The sequence below is a fragment of the Galeopterus variegatus genome, unplaced genomic scaffold (assembly GCF_000696425.1).
Source record: "Galeopterus variegatus unplaced genomic scaffold, G_variegatus-3.0.2 Scaffold7995, whole genome shotgun sequence".
Lineage (NCBI taxonomy): Eukaryota > Metazoa > Chordata > Mammalia > Dermoptera > Cynocephalidae > Galeopterus > Galeopterus variegatus.
The window spans coordinates 28,654-47,339 of NW_007734106.1; the positions used below are offsets into that span (position 1 = coordinate 28,654).

General features: G+C 35.2%; 1 protein-coding gene across 1 annotated transcript in view; it reads left to right on the forward strand.

Moving 5' to 3' along the window:
- EML5 (echinoderm microtubule associated protein like 5) overlaps positions 1-18,686 on the forward strand; it is a 76,138-nt gene that overhangs the window by 12,496 nt on the left and 44,956 nt on the right. Inside the window, exons 7-13 of the mRNA XM_008592527.1 lie at positions 2,718-2,823; positions 4,209-4,302; positions 5,498-5,598; positions 10,263-10,465; positions 11,072-11,183; positions 12,232-12,359; positions 17,653-17,794. Of these exons, the coding sequence (XP_008590749.1) occupies positions 2,718-2,823; positions 4,209-4,302; positions 5,498-5,598; positions 10,263-10,465; positions 11,072-11,183; positions 12,232-12,359; positions 17,653-17,794 (886 nt within the window). The remainder of the gene's footprint in view (positions 1-2,717; positions 2,824-4,208; positions 4,303-5,497; positions 5,599-10,262; positions 10,466-11,071; positions 11,184-12,231; positions 12,360-17,652; positions 17,795-18,686) is intronic.

Genomic DNA, 18,686 nt, shown 5'->3' on the forward strand with positions numbered 1-18,686 from the left:
CCTTCTAGGATATATGGGGTGGGTAAGGGGAGGCAACTTGCGTTATCCTATAGAGCTTCCCTGAAAGGAGAGTAAACTCTTCCTTTTTTTTCTTTCTCCCCCCTTCCTTCCTTCCTTCCTTTGTGCCTACCATGTTCTTTCTTTCTCCCATTGTCTCCTTCTTACCCTTTTCTCCCTCCTTTTTCTCCCTCCTTTCTTTCATTCATTCAAAAACATTCATCAAACACATTCTACGAACCAGGGAATGTGCTGGGAATATAAAGATAAATAAGATATCTTGCCATGTTAAACACTCATATCCTGAGAGGAAAGACATACATGCAGGAAAAATTGTGATACAATGTCATAGGATAGATCAGAGCTTCTCAGACTTGGCACTATTGATGTTTTGGGACAGAAATTCTTTGTTTTAGGAGGTTGACCTATGCATTGTAGGATGTTTAGCAGCATCCCCGGCCTCTACCTACTAGATAAAAGTAATACCCAACCCCCTGAGCTGTGACAACCAAAAATGTCTCTAGACAGCACCAAATGTCCCCTGGGAGGCAACATCACCCCATTTTTTAATGTAGAGGTATGTACAAAGTCTGGTAGCAATGTAATGAAGCACTGATTAATTGTGCCCAGTAGAATCAAGGAAACCCTCATAGAGGTGGTGACATTTGAGTTGAGTAGTTTACTTGGCAGAGGGGAAGTTGGAGAAAGCATTCTAAATATATCACATCATGTGTAAAAGTGGGGCAAAAAAAAATCACAGCTTATTTAAAGAAACATAAGTAGCCCACATTATTCAAATCTTAGAGTACGTGATGGACATTAGTGGAATAACTAATCAAAAGGGTAAATGGGGTTTTTAGGGGCACTAATTACCTTTAGCTTATATAAATGGTTCCTTCTGAAGCACAGTTATGTACCTGTGAGCTGTGGCAAGAAGTTTGAACATTATTCTGGTACTAATGAAATGAAGACTGTCAAAAAGTGGCCATTTACTGCCATGATTCTGGGATTTTAGGGAACTCAGGTCAGATTAAATAAGAAGTCAGTATGCCACGGGACATCCCTGGATGCCCGTTAAGCCAGAGCTCCTTTCCTTCTGGCTTTGCTTACATAACAGCATTTCTGCTTTAGGCACTGCAGATTCAAAGCCTTTCTCCCAAGGCCCAGGCTCATACTGCCTCCTCTACTTTTCCTGGTGTTTTCCATTTCTTTCCTGTATTATATTACAACCAACCAATCCCATCTGTATAAAGTTATGGACTTCTAAAATAAATGTGTTAAAACTGTTCAGAATGAAAAAATACATTTAGTAAAAGGAGAGGTACTTCTGAAGTATTTTATCTAAGTGTTTTGAAATTTAGATGACAAATCTAAAGAGAGTTTTGTTTTGCTTTTTGGAGAATATGGCACAAAGAATGACCCCTTGACAGGAATTGTGATGTTAAGTGGAGGTGAAAGAAGCTTGACTGGCAACGTGTGTGTGTGTGTGTGTGTGTGTGTGTGTGTGTGTGTGTGTGCGCGTGCGCGTGCGCACACGCGTACGCTAAGACTGGGTGCCGCTATCAAGAGCTCACAATCTAGTTGACAAATTACTGTATATGTATAATTCACTAAAAATATACTCATTTAGTTGACTTGTGGGCAGCTCAGACTCAACATGTCTAAAATGAAGATAAATAGGATTAATTTTCCTTTCCAAACCTGCTCATCCTCATACATTTCCTGTTTAGAACATGGCACCATATTAACTTGGTTGCCAAAGTCTGGGAGTCAACCTTCTTGTTCTCCTTCAGCCCCTATAACCAGTCACTTTTGGAGTTGCATCTGTTCTATGTCCTGAATATATCTTGATTCTCTACCTTTAATCTTTGCTTTGGTTTTGTCATCATTTTTGTTTTCATATCTCTACTGGCAGTCAAATGACAGTGATGTTAGTTATTTCAGGAGTTGCCTTTATATACAAAGATATTATATCTCTTTATCTTTATAATTAAAGAAAGTAATTCCTTGAGTCTAGAGGAATAATTAAGAATTGATATTTTACCTGTGTATTAGTGAACCAAACCAAGTTAAAAGGTAAATGACAGAGTGCTGCAGTAAAATTGTCTATTCAAGGACTTGTTTACATGTTTGGTGCTTTAACCTCCTCTAAATCTTTGTTTACACCTTCATCCTAGTCTAAAATGTGCTTACTTTCTTCCCTTTTTATCCAAGTCCCGCACTTTCTAAAGGCCCAGCTCCAGTACCATCACTTCAATGAAGTCTCTCTCTACAACCTTTTCGTTCTCGTTAAGCATATGTATGTTACCAGGTGTTCTTATTTAATTGAAAATGTCCTGTTTTCTGAATGACTTTGCATAAGTTACCTGAATATCTTAGTGTTGATTGTATCTAGCATAGAAACTGTAATAGGTGCTTAGTAAGTTTATTATCTTTATTGATGATACAGATTATAAGGAGATTTAGATTATAATAAGATTTAGGAGTCACTACTTCTGGGACATTTCTAGAAACACTGACCCTAGCCTTGTTAGCTTTCGAATTAATACAAGAAAAAAAAATCAGTCATGCTCATACAGTCTGCTTTATATTTTTTATTTGATAAATTTCTATAGGAAATAAAACAAAAGCTGTAAAATCTCTTTTTATTTCCTTCTAATATATATATATATAAATAATTTAATTGTATAAAATGGCCTTTATAATTCTTTCTATTTTAGGTAGGTAGGGATCCCTCAATTCATATATGGGACACAGAGACTATTAAACCATTGTCGATATTAAAGGGCTACCACCAATATGGTGTCTGTGCTGTTGATTTCTCAGGTAAGGCTTTTTTCTATCTCAATAAGAATGATGAAAATGCAGAGGCAATATATAGTATTTTTACCTACTTGTCATTTAGCTATGACCTTCACAATTTTTATCAAATGTGCATACTGTTGTCCTAATCAAATACAACTATGAAAGTGTGGGTTTGCCAGCTAGTTTATAATTATAATTTAATGAGTGTAATTTTCATGCCCATTAAAATTAGCATATTTATATAAAAATAAGAAATGTCTGCATAATACCTAAAATCATCTCAGTTGACACTACTAGTGTGTATTTCCTACTTTGGGCAAACCTGATTTCACTTAATGTTTTACGGCCACAGAGTAAACTTTGAAAATGTTTAGGGTAAAAGGCTAAGAAAGAACTGAAATATTTGTTTTAGACATTTCTGTAAAGTGACAATTTCAAGATGTTTTGTAAAATTATTTCAGATCATCTTAGCACTTTGCTGTATATTTAAGTTTAACAAGTACAGACAGATCTACAATGAAAGCTTAGGGTATGGATCAGGGAGAGGAAGGAAATACCATTATAGAGAATTCTATGTAGAGAAACAGTAAATTTGTACTTTTTGCTGCTCTAACTGAAGTGATAAGTTATCCATAGTAGAGTTTTGGGGGAAAAATGTATACACGTTCAAGGATTGGCTAATAGTCAAGAAACAAGAAAATGAATAGCATATTAAGTGGGTCAGCAAGAAAAATACCACTGGTAGCAATGAGGAACTAATTGAAGTTAGCAAAAGGCGGGGCAGAGTGGAAAAAATTTTTTAGTAGTCTGAGTGTTTATAACCTATAAACTCATGCACACCTGCCAGCCTGTCTCATCAGTCATATCTCTCAATGATTTGTCTAATATATTCATTACTTGTTGCTTGATGATAATAACAACTAAAATAGTTGACCTTCATTAAAAGCAATGATGTTAATGGCAATATGTTGTAACCTACATGTTTCTCATTTGATAATCTTCTTTTCGTAATCATTATAAGTTCTTATCTCACAATAGAGGTCTTATGGTAAATTTAATTGAAATAAATCTTTCTTCCCCTCCTTTTTAAATTTTTCCTTTCCTTCTCCATTTTAATGTTTTTTTTTCCACTTTTCTTATCTCTCCCCTTTCCCATTCCTACCTAATGGATAGAATAAGGTAAATGAGGTCAGGTGAGATGACAGCAGATATGTTTAGATGATTCGAGAAACTGTTATTCTCCCTCCCTTATAAATTCTGAGTTTTTAAAACATGTATGTGTGCTTAATATTTAACATTATTTTATCGAATTTTGAATATAATGCCATGGTTTTAAAATATACACTGAATGTTCTTTATCTTCTGAATGTTAATGGTTAATATATCTCTCTGATTAATTTTCACAGCGGATGGGAAACGTTTGGCTTCAGTTGGAATAGATGATAGCCACACTATTGTGCTGTGGGACTGGAAGAAAGGAGAGAAACTTTCAATAGCAAGGTAGGGAGAAAAACGTAATATCACATTGACCAAATAATGGAATTACTTTGGACTTAAAACTATTTTAGTGGCTGGCCAGTTAGCTCAGTTGGTTAGAGTACAGCCTTGTAATACCAAAGCAAAGGGTTTGGTTCCCTGTACTAGCCAGCTGCCATAAAAATAAAAATAAAAACTTATAAAAATTAAAAGAATTTGGAATCAAGCAACTGTGTAACATTTGTATTGCTGCCATCTTTATTACCATTGAATAAATAATATAATCTAGGTAAAAGAGAAATGATTTTAAGATTCCTTTGTAGGTTTATCCCTTGTGAACCCACTTTTTAACATAATATGGCATTGGAAACAGCTATTATCTAAAATTTCTATTTATAGGTAGAGTGAATTCTACTATATGGCAGGCTATTCTATAACCAATGGAGAGCATGATGATATACTCAGATATATTGAAGTAAAAAAAGATTCGTGCACATATACTCATATATCACAAAGAAGTTATAGGTTATTTCTTTTATGTTATATTCTTCATTTTCTAAATTTTTGGGGATGAGCATGTATTTTTTTAATAATAGTGCACATATACTCATATATCACAAAGAAGTTATAGGTTATTTTTTTTATGTTATATTCTTCATTTTCTAAATTTTTGGGGATGAGCATGTATTTTTTTAATAATAAAAATTAGTAACAATGCTTTAAAGGAGGAGATAGTCAACAATGTCAGACTCTTTTTTTTAACTTCCTGTTTCTAAAAGTGAGATTTTAAAGCACTTTAAAAATATAGATAAATGATTTTTGCAGAATATAAAGATAATGCCCAAATAAGCAATAGTTTAAGAGGAACTTTGTTCTTAAATTATTATATTAAGTTGTAACAAAGTTTTATAAAAAATCTCTTTCATTCATGCCACAAGTAGTTGTCTCTGTGCACATAGTAGGTGTTATAGATGCTATCCAAAAGAAGTTTAGTTTTCACTATTCCTATCTTTTGAGACTCTGTTGAGCAGAGTTAACAAGTTATAATAATGACAAAAGAACAAATATACAATTGCATGATTACACAGCCCAAATCTGAGAGATAAGTCAAAACAAATATTCAGTAAATGGAGTAAACAAGATAGGGTATGGATTAGGCAAAAGATTAGTACAGGAAAGGTGTATCTTCAGAGCTAAAACATTTTGGTATTTATTTCAGAGGAAGTAAGGATAAGATTTTTGTTGTGAAGATGAACCCCTATGTGCCCGATAAACTAATTACAGCTGGAATTAAACACATGAAATTTTGGCGTAGAGCGGGTAAGGAAGTGCTTCTTTTTACTCCTTTGAAATTTAAGAAATTAGTACTTTTAAAAGCAATTTGGCTAAGTATCCTACACTGGATCCTTAAACAGAAAAGAGATATTCGTAGAAAAACTGGTGAAATCTGAATGAAGTCTGGAGTTCATTTAATAAGTAATCTTTCAAACATGTTGGTTTCTTAGTTTTGACAAATGGTCTATGGTAATTAAGATGTTAGCATTAGGGAAACTGGATAAGGATATATGGGAATACTCTGTATTATCTTTGCATTTTTTCTGGAAATTTAAAATTATCCAAAATATTTATTTAAAAAAAAAAAGTGATTCGCTATTGTCTTGGTACATTTTAAACAAATATAAGATTTATTTTATCATCATTTATTGGGTATATTTATGTAGTACTTATATTTGCAAAATATTTAATATGAGATAGTCAACTGAGGTCCAGACTCCTTCCTTCTTTAAAGACATGTTTTATAGTCTAAACTGAAAATGAAAAATTTTGTAAAAAAATTTTATATGCTGTAAGATGATATAGAGCTGGAATGTTATGTTACTTTAATCATTTGTAACTGTAAATTACAAATGTGGAAGAAGTTCACATTTTAAAATAAAAAATGATGTCTTTTAAAAATAGAATAGTATACTTATAAATTCTAGCAATGTGACATCAAAGTCTCAATAAATGTAAATCTTTCACAGAAAATATGTAAATATAAGAAGTGAAACATGAGGGGACTTCAGCAAGTTTGTGGAAAAATAAAATTAAAAGATAATATGAATCTGTCCGTTAACTTTTTGAAGTAGCCTGTGTATTAGGAAAGAGTAAGCTTGGTGAAGACATTTCCCAAACTCAAGTGATTCTCAAGTTATAATCTACATAGGACATGAATTGATTTTCAGACTTGGATTTAATACTTCATCACAAACTCATCAGATCTTAGTGTATACATTTACAAAGTAAAAAGAAGTACTTTCACATTTGTAATTTCATTCCCATATGTTTAAACAAACTTTTCATTTGGGTGTCTTAGTCACTTGGAATTATAGATACCCAGCAAGTAACACTTAGAATATTTCTGTCTTTAAAAAAACTATGAATTTGAAATAAGATTTAAAGACAGTAAATAGTCTCAAAATGAAAAGATTTGAATTGAATAGCTTTTTTTTTTTCTTAAATTTGATTAGACATATAGTAGACCTGAAACTGAACCATAAATGTATAAATGTTAAGGCTTTGGTGTATATTTCAGCCTTCCTCACTTTTGGAGTTCTGATCCACAGAGTTCACTAGCCAAGTGGGAAATAAGATCTTACTTTCTTCATCTGACCAAGTGTTGTCTAATCCTCTAAATGCATAGTTTTAGGTAAACTAAGTTGAAGGAAATGACGTGGGTCTGAGGCTAAAATGGAGCTTCTTGCCACCCATCCCAGATCTAGGCTTTGGTAATTCCAAGTTATGAATTATTAGTTTTTCTCCTAAGGAATTTGAACTTTATTCCATGGAGGTCAGGGGGCAGGAGCCAATGAAAATTTTTGAGTGCAATGATGACATGACCTTCTTAATAGAAACATGTTATTCTGTATTAGAAAACCCAACTATGAATGATCTAAACCAGGGGTGGCAAATTTTTTCTATAAATGTCCAGATAAGGCTTTCCAGGCAAAAGGACAAAATCAAGAATATTATGTAGGTACTTACAGAAGAGAGAAAATTGTCCAGCCCTGCTTACCATGTTTGTACCCAGTTGCCATTAACTGGAGACATTCTCTCTAAGATCAACCTACTGTAGGAATGGACCTGATAGGTTGGGGCAGGGAGGGAAGCCATGGCCAGCTTCACTCTGCCCCAGTGACACATAGATCCCAGTGTGTCCTTTTCCTTTTGGAGAGCCCAACCTTCTGAACTTGGGCAGCTGGCCGGAGGAAGTGCAACTGCTTTGAGATTCCACTGCTAGGGGCCCAACAGTCGCCATTAGTAAAATTCCCAACCTGTAGGTGACCAGCTCAGGCCTTGGGCAGCTGCTAGTTGTAGCCACAAACCAGGGAGGCAGGCTCTGAGAGCAGAGAAGGAGACAAGCTTGGTCTCTGTGGTTCACAGTGTTTAAATTGCTTCCAGCGGGCTTCATACAAAAATAGGTGGCAGCAGGATTTGGCCCTCAGCCCTTAGTTTGCTGACCCTCCTCTAGACAGTCTGTGCTCTAGTGAAGGCCAACCCTTCTGCATCTTAAATAAAACAAAATGAAAAACCTCTTTCAATTCTGTCCTCCAACTGTGAAGTCGATTTCTCTTCTTACCCATATACTGAAGCACTTCCAAACGGTTGTCACACTTTTAGTTTGCAATTCCTCTTCTTTCTTTCTCCTGAGAGAAATCTACTCTGCTTTTTTTCCTTTACCACTCCACCCAACTGTTCTTGCAAGGTCACTAATGACTCTGGCTGCTCTGTTAAGAAAAGATAATCTTCTTTATACATTTGGCTACTTTTTGTCATCTTCCATGCTACCACACTGGTCCATGCCTCCTTTATCGTTTGCTCATATTATTGAAATAGCCTTCTAATTCTTTTTATCCTTCTCCCGCTTCAGTCTACTCTCAACCCAGAAGTCAAAATAAACTTTTTAATAAATCGTATTCCACTACTCGAATGTTTTCCATCTCATGTAGAGTAAAAGTTAAATCCTTATAATGGTCTGCAATACTGCCTTTGACCTCTCTGATCCCATCTCCTGTTACTATCTTCCTTACTTTCTTTGTACTCCTTACTGGTCTCCCTGATTGTTCCTTGAAGACTTCAGTCATATTCTCATGTTGGGATCTTTGCGCTTGCTCCTCTTTCTGCCTGGAACACTCTTCTAGCATGGCTTGCTCTGTTAACTTTTTCAAGTCTTCACTTAGATACCACCTTCTTACCTTAACCACCCTACTTAAAATGGACTTCTCCCATTTCCTATCTCCTTTTTATACTTACGTTTTCTCCAAAGCACCTATCATCATCTAACATACTGTACATATTGCTTATTTGTCAGATTTAGTGACCGTCTCTCACCATGAAGCTCTATTAAAGCAAGAAATGTTGTCGTCCTCTCTGTTTTGTTCATAGTTCTATCTCCAGTGCCTTGAATAGTGCCTGGCATATATATTTCTTGAATGAATAAATGATTGAATGAGTTCAGCTGAAAAAATGGGCAAAAGACATCAATACGTAATGAGTGTTCAATAAAAATATGATCAAGCTCATTAATAATCACAGAAATGCAAATTAAAACCACAGTAAAATTCAGTTGGTGTTTCACATTCCACAGTCTGACAATAACAAGTGTTCCTGAAGGTAGGAAACAATAGGAACTCTTTTCATTGTTAGTGGAAGTACAAGTTGGCATATCAGCTTTGGAGAAAAGTTGGCAAGAGTTGTTACCCCTCTGTTGTTTATATGCTGCTGCTTTTGCACATTATGCTATGACTACTCCTAAGTGTTCCTAGAGAAACTTTTTGTGTGTGTGTGTGTGTAGGGGGATCGCAACCCTTGGCACGGTTTGGTCTGCACCACGCTCAGCCAGTGAGCGCACTGGCCATCCCTATATAGGATCCGAACCCGCGGCCTCTGCACTACCAGCGCCGCACTCTCCTGAGTGAGCTACGGGGCCGGCCCCCTAGAGAAACTCTTGCATTTGTATAGAAAAAGCGCTTACGAGCATGTTTAAAGCAGCATTGTTTTCAGTAGCAAAAACTTGGAAGCAACTTAAATTCTTTTTAATGAGAAAATGGATAAACTGTGATATGTTTACATAATAGAATGCCATATACATATGAAAATGAGTTTTCTAGAGGTACAAATGAAGATGTATAAAACTTCATAACAAATTATTTGTAAAAAAGCAAGTTGTAAAAGAATACATACAGAATGATATTTATAGAAAATTTTAAAATGTGAAAAATAATATGACTTATTACTTAAGAATTTATAAATGTGTATTAAGATGTGTATAAAGGAATACAAGAAAATAATTAACATCACATTCAGAATAGTAGGAAGTGAGGGAGATGGGATTGGCATTATGTTTCAGATGTTTTGGAGTTTTTTTGTAGGATGATAGTGGTTATAAAGGTGTTCATTGTACTGGGTTTTTTTTGTTTTTGTTTTTTTGTCTTTTTTCGTGACCGGCAACGGATCGCAACCCTCAGTGTCGCGCCCGTACCAGACCGGGACCGGCAACGGGATCGCAACCCTCGGTGTTGCTCCCGCACCTCGCTCAGCCAGTGAGCGGCCGGTCTGTATGTGGGATCCGAACCCTCGGCGGGAGCGCTACCGCGCTTCCCAAGCGGCGCACTGTAGCAGTGCGCCACCGGGCCGGCCGTGTACTGGGTTTTTAATATCTTTTTACATTCTTAAAAAAATTTGAAAAACATCATCAAAAGTGCTAAAGACTGATTAAAACTGACTTAGTCCATAACTATGTGTATCCAAAAAGCTATGACCTAAAAGCAGTCATGCAGGATGTTGCCCAAATCACTGATTGAGAGACCAGTATTTTTATTAATTCTCCTTACTATTACATATCTTTCTATTAAAATGACAACAACAGTAGAAAAGAAACTTTACGTCTTTATAATTGTGTATATTTTGAAAGTGATACTTTTATAATATTTTTTATGCACCAGGGGGAGGATTGATTGGAAGAAAAGGCTACATAGGCACACTGGGGAAAAATGACACAATGATGTGTGCAGTTTATGGATGGACTGAAGAGATGGCTTTTTCTGGAACATCCACAGGAGATGTGTGTATATGGAGAGACATCTTTCTTGTAAAAACAGTTAAAGCACATGATGGGCCAGTGTTCAGTATGCATGCACTGGAAAAAGTAAGTAACCTAAAGAGATTTTAAGTTAACATAATTTGATCAAGTGTAGAGCATTTTCAGAAGCAAAGAAACATTGCCTTTCTACTTGGCCGGGCCACCCAATAATAGTTTGGGGTTCTTCTTGAGTTTAATTTGTTCCTCTTTTCAAACTCCTGAACATAGAATGAAATAGGAGTTCTGTTAAAAAAAAGAAGTTTGTCTTAATATTTATTAAGTCAAAATTCATGCTAAGTGCTTTATATATAATCACCATATCCTATCCAGGTAGGTACCATTATTCTTTCTTTTTAAAGGATGAGGTTATGAAGTCTACAGGAGAATATATGTAACTTGCTGAAAGTGGTAGATCTAACTTATAGTTCCAAATTAGAAACTATGTTTTTAAAATCTTATCCTAAAAGTAGAATATTTAATGTCACTGTAAATATTTTTGCAGATTCCATGTTGGCATTATAAAAAAACAATGGATTATTTTGCTAATCCATGTTCTTTATAATATGTAACTTTCAGATATATTCTTTTCTCTAGAGTTTTTCAATATAAAGAAGCTTATTACTTTTAAAAAATATTTATATATTTATTAAGTTGAACCTTTCATTTTCATAGGGATTTGTAACTGGAGGAAAAGATGGTGTGGTAGCTCTTTGGGATGACTCCTTTGAAAGATGTCTCAAGACCTATGCTATAAAAAGAGCTGCTTTGGCCCCAGGATCTAAAGGTGATTTTGAGATTTGGTCTATTTTGTAGGAAAAAAGATTGACTGCTCATTAATATGCTTGATCACTGAGGTGGAACACATGGAATATATTTTTCCTTCTTTACTTGAAGGGGCATCAGAATTAAACGGGAGAAATCACTTAACTGGACACGAGAATCATTGCTGTCCCTTCAAAAATCTGTTTTATTAATTTATTTACTAATGTTAATTTTTAACATTTTAAATTTTTCTGAGAAAACATCCATGTGAGCATCTAAGCATCACATTTATGTCTGGTCAGGTGCTTGTTTGCAGACTTGGCGTTTTGTTGACCTTGCCTCTCGAGCCTCAAAGGCCCTTCTTCCCGTTGCCCTTTATTTCAGTGCACTTCTTCCTTTAAGGTATTTCACCACACTCTCTCTGACCTCTAGGACTTTCTACAGGAGATTACTTTTGCCTAAGATTTTCCCCTTCTCTTCTTTCCAGTTACCTGACCACATACTCATTTTTCAAATCTCAAACACTGTTTCTTTTAGGAAGACCCCTCCATCCTCACCTCCCCCCCCCCCCCAAGGTTAAATTCCCTTGCTATGTGCTTCTTTTTCAATATGCTCCTCCCTCAGGGTCTGTTTTCTTCATTGTATGCTTTGTGAGGGTGGGAACAGGGTTTGATATATTTACTAATATGTCACTGAAGCCTGCCTTGGACACAGTAGACATAAACAAATATATCTTAAGTCGAATTAAAATTACTAATCATAATATTGTAAGTGTTCTAAGAAGTGCAAGAGGTGGATGAAGAGTGGCTAATATAAGAGGTAAAGAAAGTTGTCAGAATGGTAGTAGGGGATCTGGAATCATAGAATTGTAATATATAGATGGTACTTATTTTGAGATTAGTAAATTGAATGACTGGGGAGAATGCAGTGCATTCATTAGAATATTTAGAATGCTGGAAGAAGCAACCTTGTAACGTGATTTCACTGTCAAAAAAGCGTCATTGGCAATATATACATCCTATATTGTAGTGACTTCATACCTAGAAGAACATCTCCGTTTAACATTTCAGGTCTTCTCTTGGAAGATAACCCGTCTATACGTGCCATATCATTAGGACATGGTCATATTTTAGTTGGCACAAAGAATGGTGAAATACTAGAAGTGGATAAAAGTGGCCCAATAACACTTCTGGTACAGGTAACTTTAAATATTAATATGCTTTTTTTCCTACACATACAATTGATTCTTTCAATACATAAGAGCCAAACATTGACAGTGGTGAAAAATAACATTAAATTATTTGGGGAAATATTTGTTAATGTTAATATATACAGAAAAAATTACTTATAGCCAAGTGACTGGATATCAGTAAATAAATATGCATATTCTCATATGGAAAAATTGCCAATATTTTAAATAATTTTTTATCACAAAATAAGAGACCAGTTGAAAGAAAAAACAGTCATAATTAATTTACCCCACTACATTTATTTCACTTTTAATTTTATTTCTTTGAAGTATGTTTGTTGAGCCTAAGGCAATTGTTTTCTGTGAAACTCTTCAGTTAGATGATTTTTTTCTTAAGTTTCTAACTTAGAAAAATAATAAATGAGTGTATGAAGGTTGAATCTCAAAAATATGTATAATCAATTATGATTCAATTAAAAAAAGATCCTTCCCCAAAAGAAGGTGTGTATGCTATAGAACTCTTTTTTAAAATTTCACTGCATAAAATGTACTTTAAATTTGTTATACCATTTAAATCCTAAAAATTAATAATTAAAATTATCCTTTTGTTTTGGTCTTTAAAAAAAAAAAAAAAAAAGTTCATGGAGAGATTTGTATTATCTTTTAATTCTATTTTTCCATGAAGATCTTGAAGTAGCCTTTTGAATGTATGCTAAAATTTTATTACTGAAAACATTTATCAGTGAAGAGATGTTAATAAAACAAAAATTGAGAAATATAAACATTTGTGTTGGTAAAAATGTAAAATTAAACAGCAGGATTAGCTGCTGATCATAATATTCATAACATTTCCATAGGGAATGGTGTATTAGATTTTTAGATGTACATTTCTTCTATGTATTATGTTTTTCTGAAAAGTAGGGAGGGAAATAAATCAATACTCTAAAACAGTAATAAGGTAGGATCTATTCTGATGAAAAATTGTCCTCATGAAACTCTATATAGTATATAACACCAAATTTCGGTTTACCTTTTAACCCAAAAAAGAATTCTTTCTTAATATAGACTTTTTTCTCCTCCAACCTCCACCTCACTTCTGTTAGGACACCAAAGAGCACACATAGATGAGAAACACTGCACGTGTTATAATGTTAATATAGTATCATGATATATTGAGGAGAATTTGTAAGCAAATGACAAAATGGTATATGTTAGATTAGTTGATGTTTTACTCTTTAATTTCAATTACATAATATGCCTTGAGTAAAAAGATGATGGAGTCTTAGTGTTTAACATGTTTGTGATCTCTTGGAAGATAATAACACAGTACACTTTTACAGATGAATGCAAAGATGGAATTATTAAAAGACACAGACAATTTCATAATTGTGAAAGAAGATTTAGAAGTCATAAATGACATCTGTTAAGAGAAAAACTTTAGACAAAATAAGTTTAGCAGAGTTTATCTGAACATTAATGGATTCATGAATCAGGCAGCATTCAAAACCAGAAGAGGTTCAGAGAGATCTGCTGCAGCATAGTGTGCGGCAAGCTTTTATAAGCTGAACACAGAAGTAAGACAAAGAAAATATATTTGATTGGTTAGAGTGGAAAGATCTTTCAGTTAGAGGTTAGTTGGCAGTTTCTGATTAGTAAAGTCTCTAGTTTTGTTTCACTATTTACATTGAGCTTTGGCTTCCTTACATAGAAACCTAAAGCACTAGCGCTGTCCCAGCCTTATGGTCTCCCAATTAAAAATGTTTTAACATATCCTTTTTTTTAATGTTTATTATAGAGTTGAAGATTTTAACTGTCTTATTAGCTCCTTGACACCAGGAATAAGACATTATTATTATTATTATTATTATTATTCACAAGGTCTCACCATTATTGTCCAGCCTTGTGTGTGAGGCCTTAACCAGTCCAAAACAAAACAGTAAAAGATGTAAGTGTCGGAAATAAATGGGCAACAGTGTTGGTGTTTTCTAATATTATAACCCTATGCCTTGAATTTCAAGAAGATAAGCTGAACAATTATTAGAACTAATTAAGGAGTCTTATAAAGTGATTAGATGCAAAATCAACATATAAAAATCAATAGTATTTCTATATGGCAGCAATAACTGATTAGAAAATATGACATAAAAAATATTTGTAAAAAATAAATAAATACATAACCAAGAATAAATATAGCTAAATATATGTAAGACCTGTGTTAAGAAAACTATAAGATTTTACTAAAGACCTAAATAAATTATAAATTCAATAAGATTACAATCTAAATCTTAATGAGATTTTTCACAAATTCTGGAAGGATTTTTTAAAAATCTTCTAAAGGAAAAAATACCTAATAATGTCAAGAAATCTTTGAGAAACTCTTCATGGTAGAAATAAAGATAATATAAAACTAGAGAAATTAAAGTGTGTGAGTGTATATACCCAAGAGCAGTGTTTTCATGTATTTACCAAAAGAGCATATACAAAAATGTTTGTAGCAGCACTCTTCTTCTTTTTATTTTTTGGCAGCTGGCCAGTGTGGGGATCTGAACCCTTGACCTTGGTGTTACCAACACCATGCTCTAACCAAGTGAGCTAACCAGCCAGCCCCTGTAGCAGCAATATTCTGTGGATCAGTTTGGGGAGTAGTGCCATCCTGACATTAAGTCTTCTAGTTCATGAACATGGAATAGCTCTCCATTTATTTAGAACTTCTTTAACTTTTTTCAACAGTGTTTTGTAGTTTTCATGTACAAGTCTTGCATTTATTTTAATTTATTTTTAAGTACTTTCTTCTCCTCTCCCCCACCCCCTCCTCCTCCTCACCTGGCCAGTATGGGGATTTGAACCCTTGAGCATGGTGTTACAACACTGCACTCTAACCAATCAGCTAACCAGGCAGCCCTGTACTTTCTTATCTTTGATGCTATTATAAATAGAATTGTTTTCTTAATTTTGTTTTCAGATTGTTTATTGCTAGTGTATAGAAATACAATTGATTTTGTACACTGACCTTATATCCTATAAACTTGCTGTCCTCATTTATTAGTTTTAATACTTTATAGTAGATTCTTTAGGATTTTCTATATATAAGATCATGTCACCTGTAAATAGAGATAGTTTTATTTTTTCCTATCCAATCTGGACGCTGGTTATTTCTTTTCCTTGCTCAGGTGTCCTGGCTAGAACCTTCAGTATAATGTTGAATATAAGTGCTGAGAACAGACATCTTTGTCTTGTTTCTAATCTTGGAAAGCATATAGTTTTCCGCCGTTAAATATAACGTTAACTTTCTGTTTTTCATGGATGCTCATTAGTAGGTTTAGGAATTACCCTTTTATTCCTTGTTTGTTGAGTGTTTTAATCATGGGTGGGGAGAGATTTGTCAAATGCTTTTCCTATGTCTATTGAGATGATCATTTTTTTTTTGTTTTTCATTCTACTGATATGGTATATTATATTAATTGATTTTTGGATGTTATGCCAACTTTGCATTCCTGTGTTAAATCCCATTTTGTTACGGTGCAGAATTCTTTTTATATGTGTTGGATTTGCTTTGCTAGTATTTTTTATGAGGGTTTTAGCATCCATATTTGTAAGGGATATTCATCTGTAGTTTTAGTTTCTTATGATGTCTTTATGTGGTTTTGGTTATCAGGGTAACATTGGCTTCACAACATGATTTGGGAACTGTTCCTTCCTCTTTGATTGTTTCTTTCCCTGACCACATCCAGCTGTTAAACTCTTTTAATTGCTGGCTGATGGCTCTTTTGTTTTTTAACATTTTCCTGGAATGTAAATTGCTCCACAGACTCAACCAATCAAATTCAGGCTTTGTGGAACTGATGGTTCTCTAGGTTAGTGTTCAAGTTTTGTTATGATTCCAAGCAGGCTCCTCCCAGTTATCTCTGAGATTTCCCTGGTTCTCTAAGACAAACTATTTGACCTGCAGTTTTGCTTCTGTGTCCAACGAGTCTACCAGTCTTCTCCTAATTACCTTTCATCACAACCTCCACTGTGTTTGAGAGCACCCTTAGACATGAACTTTTCTACATTCTGCTTTAAATGAAAGTGATTCCTTTGAGAAGAGATTAGGAACTACAGGTTCACTATCCCTTATCCAAAATGCTTGGAACCAGAAGTGTTTTGGATTTCGGATTTTTTTTAGATTTTGGAATATTTGCAAAGTACATACCAGTAGAGCCTTCCTAATCCAAAAATGTGATGTCCAAAATGTTCCAATGAGTGTTTCCTGTGTCACGTCAGCTCTCAAAAAGTTTCAGATTTTGGAGCATTTTGGATTTTGGGTTTTTGGATTTTCAGATTGGGGATGCTTAACCTGCATCTGTTTTTCTGGCTTGCTTTTGCCTCCAGGCAAAATCTCTGAGCCAGGGCTGTGGAGTTAAGAGTGAGGAAAATGTAATGTTTCTCTCTGAGTGTCCCAGGATTTAGGAGCTGAGTGCTTGGTAGGAAGAGAAGGGACAGTATTCTCAGGTCTTTCTGGGTGCCACTAGGGCCCCCATATCCTCAGTGGCACCACACCCAAGGTGGAGCCTCCATCTGGAGTAGGGGCTGAGCAGAAGGGAGCTCCCACCTATGAGCTATGTTCACCAAGAATTTAGCCTCAGCAACATGCAGCTGGGGTCACGAGGAGAAATGCTGATACCCTTCGCCTCCTGGGAAGATAGCTGTCCACCTGGGAGCTGGGGAGAGAGCGAGCCTGGTGTTCTTGGTTGCATCAGTCTAGAGCGGAGTTTCCCTCCCGATGTGCTGGGAGGAGGGAGGAAGGGAGTGGATCTCACTTTAAATATGACAGACTGTCACTGTTCTCACCAAACTTTAGCAGATTTTCTTGAGTAAATGTTCCTTTATTTGTTGTATCTCCTTGTAACCATTTCCAGAGACTTTCAATGGTTGTGATTTTTTATTTTGTTTTTTTAAATTTTCACAAGTCTATGGAGCTCCTCACTCCGTCATGCAGGAGATCCCTCCTGTGTGGGGGGGATTAACATTCCAGGCAGCCAGTTTCTTCCCTCTCCACCCACTCTCCACCCAGAATATGTTCTAGGGTTATAAGCTGATTGTAGTAGTAACTTGATTATATTGTAGTTGTGGAGATAAAGTTGTTACAAAGGTATTTCATGGTGTATTCTAAAGATAAACAAAAAAGTTTTATTATACTTTATTATTCATTAGCCTATTCATTATAATATATTGTTGAATGTTACTTTAGTTTTATTCTAAATAAAGTATACTATATCTATATCTTTAGGTTAAATTGATCCTAACTGTGTTTTCTTTAAAGGGACACATGGAAGGAGAGGTGTGGGGGTTGGCTGCACATCCTTATCTGCCCATCTGTGCTACTGTAAGTGATGATAAAACCTTAAGAATATGGGATCTCTCTCCTAGCCATTGCATGTTGGCTGTCCGGAAACTGAAAAAGGGTAAGAGGCTCTCAAACTTGAACATAGATTAACTTGTCACAATTTACTAACTTTCACAAATATAAGAAAGAAATAGTAAGCACATAAAAAATAGACTTTAAATACAGTGTTTTGAAATATTTATTCAATATCCACTTGCTCATGGTGCTGCATAAAGAAAATTAATTATACCTGGTCTTTGCTTTATGGGACCTCCTAGGATCATGCCTAACCTGAGCCAATTTTCAATGGCATGTTGGAAGAAACAATATAAGAAGTAAACAGAAAAAAAGGTTTTCTCCTTTTTGTGCTTATGGCTTTTACATAATTCCTAACTGGAAACTAAGAAGGAAAGCTTTAACTTGAAAAGGGGTAACAGAGTTGAAGGAAGGATATTTTTGGATGAAACAGAACTGGGCACATTTGTAGTGTTGTGGAACGAACTTGGCAAGAAAGGCTCCAGATGCTCAGACGGTAGAAGAGTCAGAAGGTTTTTTTTTTTTTAAAAGAAAGATGACTGGTAAGGGGATCTTAACCCTTGACTTGGTGTTGTCAGCACCACGCTCAGCCAGTGAGCAAACCGGCCATCCCTATATAGGATCCGAACCCGTGGCCTTGGTGTTATCAGCACCGCACTCTCCCGAGTGAGCCACGGGCCGGCCCCAGAAGGTTAATTATGGGAGGGACCCAGGTTGGACTCACGTCCTGAGAATCCTGGGACCCTGTACATGAGTTTGACAGGGTTTTTATGGCCATAGGCTTAGTTTTAATCTTGTATCTTAGGCAAACAGCTGTTGATTTTAGTTCTTTTTTTTTTTTTTTTTTTTTTTTTTTTTTTTACCCTCGGCAGGAGCGCCACCGCGCTCCCAAGCGGTGCACTGCAGCAGTGCACCACTGGGCCGGCCCTGATTTT